This window comes from Aplysia californica, unplaced genomic scaffold, assembly GCF_000002075.1.
Source record: "Aplysia californica isolate F4 #8 unplaced genomic scaffold, AplCal3.0 scaffold01109, whole genome shotgun sequence".
Lineage (NCBI taxonomy): Eukaryota > Metazoa > Mollusca > Gastropoda > Aplysiida > Aplysiidae > Aplysia > Aplysia californica.
The window spans coordinates 149,143-152,125 of NW_004798379.1; the positions used below are offsets into that span (position 1 = coordinate 149,143).

The following is a 2,983-nucleotide window of genomic DNA, read 5'->3' on the forward strand; positions in this document are numbered from 1 at the left end:
CCATTACAGTTGTCTACCATTCCCTTCTACTACAGTTGTCTACCATTCCCGTCTCCCTCCAAGACAGTTGTCTACCATTTCCATCTCCCTCTACAGTTGTCTACCATTCCCATGTCCCTCCACAACAGTTGTCTACCATTTCCATCTCCCTCCACAACAGTTGTCTACCATTTCCATCTCCCTTCCACTACAGTTGTCTACCATTACAGTTGTCTACCATTCCCTTCTACTACAGTTGTCTACCATTACAGTTGTCTACCATTCCCTTCTACTACAGTTGTCTACCATTCCCGTCTCCCTCCAAGACAGTTGTCTACCATTTCCATCTCCCTCTACAGTTGTCTACCATTCCCATGTCCCTCCACAACAGTTGTCTACCATTTCCATCTCCCTCCACAACAGTTGTCTACCATTTCCATCTCCCTTCCAACAGTTGTCTACCATTCCCTCCCTCTACAGTTGTCTACCATTTCCGTCTCCCTCCAAGACGGTTGTCTACCATTTCCGTCTCCCTCCAAGACGGTTGTCTACCATTCCCGTCTCCCTCCACTACAGGGCGTACCATTCCCATCTCGCTCAACAATTGTCTACCATCCCCGTCCCCCTCAACGACATGTCTACCATCCCCGTCCCCCGTCCCCTACAGCGGTGTACAGTTCTCATCTCGCTCAACAGTTGTCTACCATTCCCGTCTCGCTCAACATTAGTCTACCATTCCCGTCTCCCTCAACAACGTGTGTCTACCATCCCCGTCCCCCGTCCCCTACAGCGGTGTACAGTTCTCATAAGAAAGGGTTATAGTTCTGCTGGGCCTGTGGCTGCATAGCTTGTGGCTGGTTGACTGGAAGTAGCGGGGCGGGCAGAAGTCCCGCGCTGACGGGCTGGGAGAAGCCTGGGGCGGCGCTGGGGGGATGCATGGCCGCCATGGGCAGACGCACGCCCGAGCTGGGGTCTTGGAACGGGTTGTTGTTCCCCGTCGTCATGGCAAACGGGTTGTTGCCTGCGCACAGAACAGAAACCACAGCAGTAGAATATGACCATGGGTACAAACACATCAGAAAATATTCTTTTAAAAACCCCCAGAAATCTTCAGTATGAATGGAATGCGTTGCAGAACAACAAGAAAATACTATAAAGTTTTGTACGTTTGAGTTTGAGTTGTAGTAAGTGTTTTACAACACTTGAAACACAATAAGGTCATATAAGTGCCAAAGATTAGAGGTGTTACAAGAGAGTAACAAGCACAAAAAAGAACGAGGAGAGATCGGGACGATAGATGTTTGACAGGAAAGAAGGAGCAGTATGACTATGGGCACAAAAACACCACTGTCCCGTTTCTCCCCTCGTGTTTTGTTACACCGGCACCTAAAAGATGTACTGCTACTGTTCCCACAACTTAGATAACATCAGACAAGATAACAAGATAAGATAAGACAAGATAAGATAATACTTAATTGTCTGGGAGGGAAATTTTTCTTGGCAGTACCGGGCTGTAAAAACACATGCAGGTACACATAGAAATTAAATCATTAATCACACACAGGTTTATAACAGAAATTAAATAATTAATTATACACATAATTAATTACATTATTATGTAGCTATGGGCTTCAGTTTACCCGCACGCCCAGGTTGTCCTCAAACTGATCAACTTTCTTGCACTCAAATCTCCTCCAGAGCAACAAATCTCCGGCTAAGAAAACACTCACACACCAGTGAGCTCACGTGTCGACAGTACTGAGCCAGCCCTGAAAACAACATTGCTCCATTTTCATGGCATCGCGTCTTCATTCAATCATTCATCGATCAACCAGATTTTAAAAAAGCTCACACAAAAAAAACGTAGGTTTGGATGAGGGAATCGTGTATGGGGGGAGGGGAAGGAGGTGAGGAGGGAGGGATCACACGCATAGAGGGGAAGGAGGTGGGTAAGGAAAAAAGGCTCCCCTCAACAGCACAACACAACTGGCCCTCAACCAGGCGCAGAGACCAGCGTCCAGGGACCAGCGTCCAGTGACCAGCGTCCAGCGAGTTCTTTCTTTGGAAAAACAGGCTCCCAGCCGCCTGAATCTCCTCGGCTCCCCCCATCCCCCACCGACCACATACACACACGACATACAAACCTTTCGGTGGTGCTTTCGACACCAACTGATCCAAGTTCACCAAATTGGCGTTTGCACCCAGAAAATCTTCTGCACTTTTCTTTTTGTTCTCGCCCAAGTCCTGCCCTAGACCGCTCATATCAAACGCCCCGGCAGACCCATTGGTCTGGGAGCCACCTGCAATATGTGGAAAAAAAATGTTTGTAAATCGTTGGAATAAGGTGCTAATAAATGTTTTGTTTTAGTTTTAGTAAGCATTTTACGGCGCTTGCAACACAACAAGGTCATATAAGTGCCTAAGACTAGAGGTGTTACAAGAGAGTAACAAACACACAAAAAGAAGGAGGGGAGATAAAGACGATAGATAAATGTTTGATAGGAAAGAAGAAGCAAACCACACTAGAGCACCCGCCAACCACCCAAAAAAAAAAAAAAATGTTGGTATATCGGTGGAATAAGGTGCTCGTCAATTTTTGGGCACATAGACTAGAGTTGTTGCTATCAAACTACAGCTACATGTACTTTTCTAGAACTTGGCGACAAAATATTGATCTATCTTGCACAAAAGTAGAGATACACTTTGCGATTTCAGAAGGCGGGGGTTACATGTTCAGTAAATGGAGAAGGCTGCTGTGCAAATAACAAAATCCCGAGAAAAAATCACCCACCCACCTGTCGAAAAAATACTGATCAGTGTGTGTGTGTCACAATGCGGTGGAATCAAATGAACATCCATTTTTGGTTTTAGTTTAGTTTTAATAGAGTTTTTACGGCGCTCGCAACGGCATAAGGTCATATGAGCGCCAAGGGCTGGATGTCAACAGAGAAGTCCATATAGGGAATCAGACAAGTGTGAGTGTGTGTGTGTATATATATATATA

At 45.9% G+C, this 2,983-nt stretch overlaps 1 protein-coding gene across 1 annotated transcript in view; it reads right to left on the bottom strand.

Moving 5' to 3' along the window:
* The window catches only part of LOC101846934 (epsin-1), a gene marked incomplete in the record, with an annotated part of 16,479 nt that overhangs the window by 1,282 nt on the left and 12,214 nt on the right, over positions 1–2,983 (bottom strand). Inside the window, 2 exon segments of the mRNA XM_013090019.2 lie at positions 674–1,000; positions 2,124–2,279. Coding sequence (XP_012945473.1) covers positions 783–1,000; positions 2,124–2,279 — 374 coding nt within the window.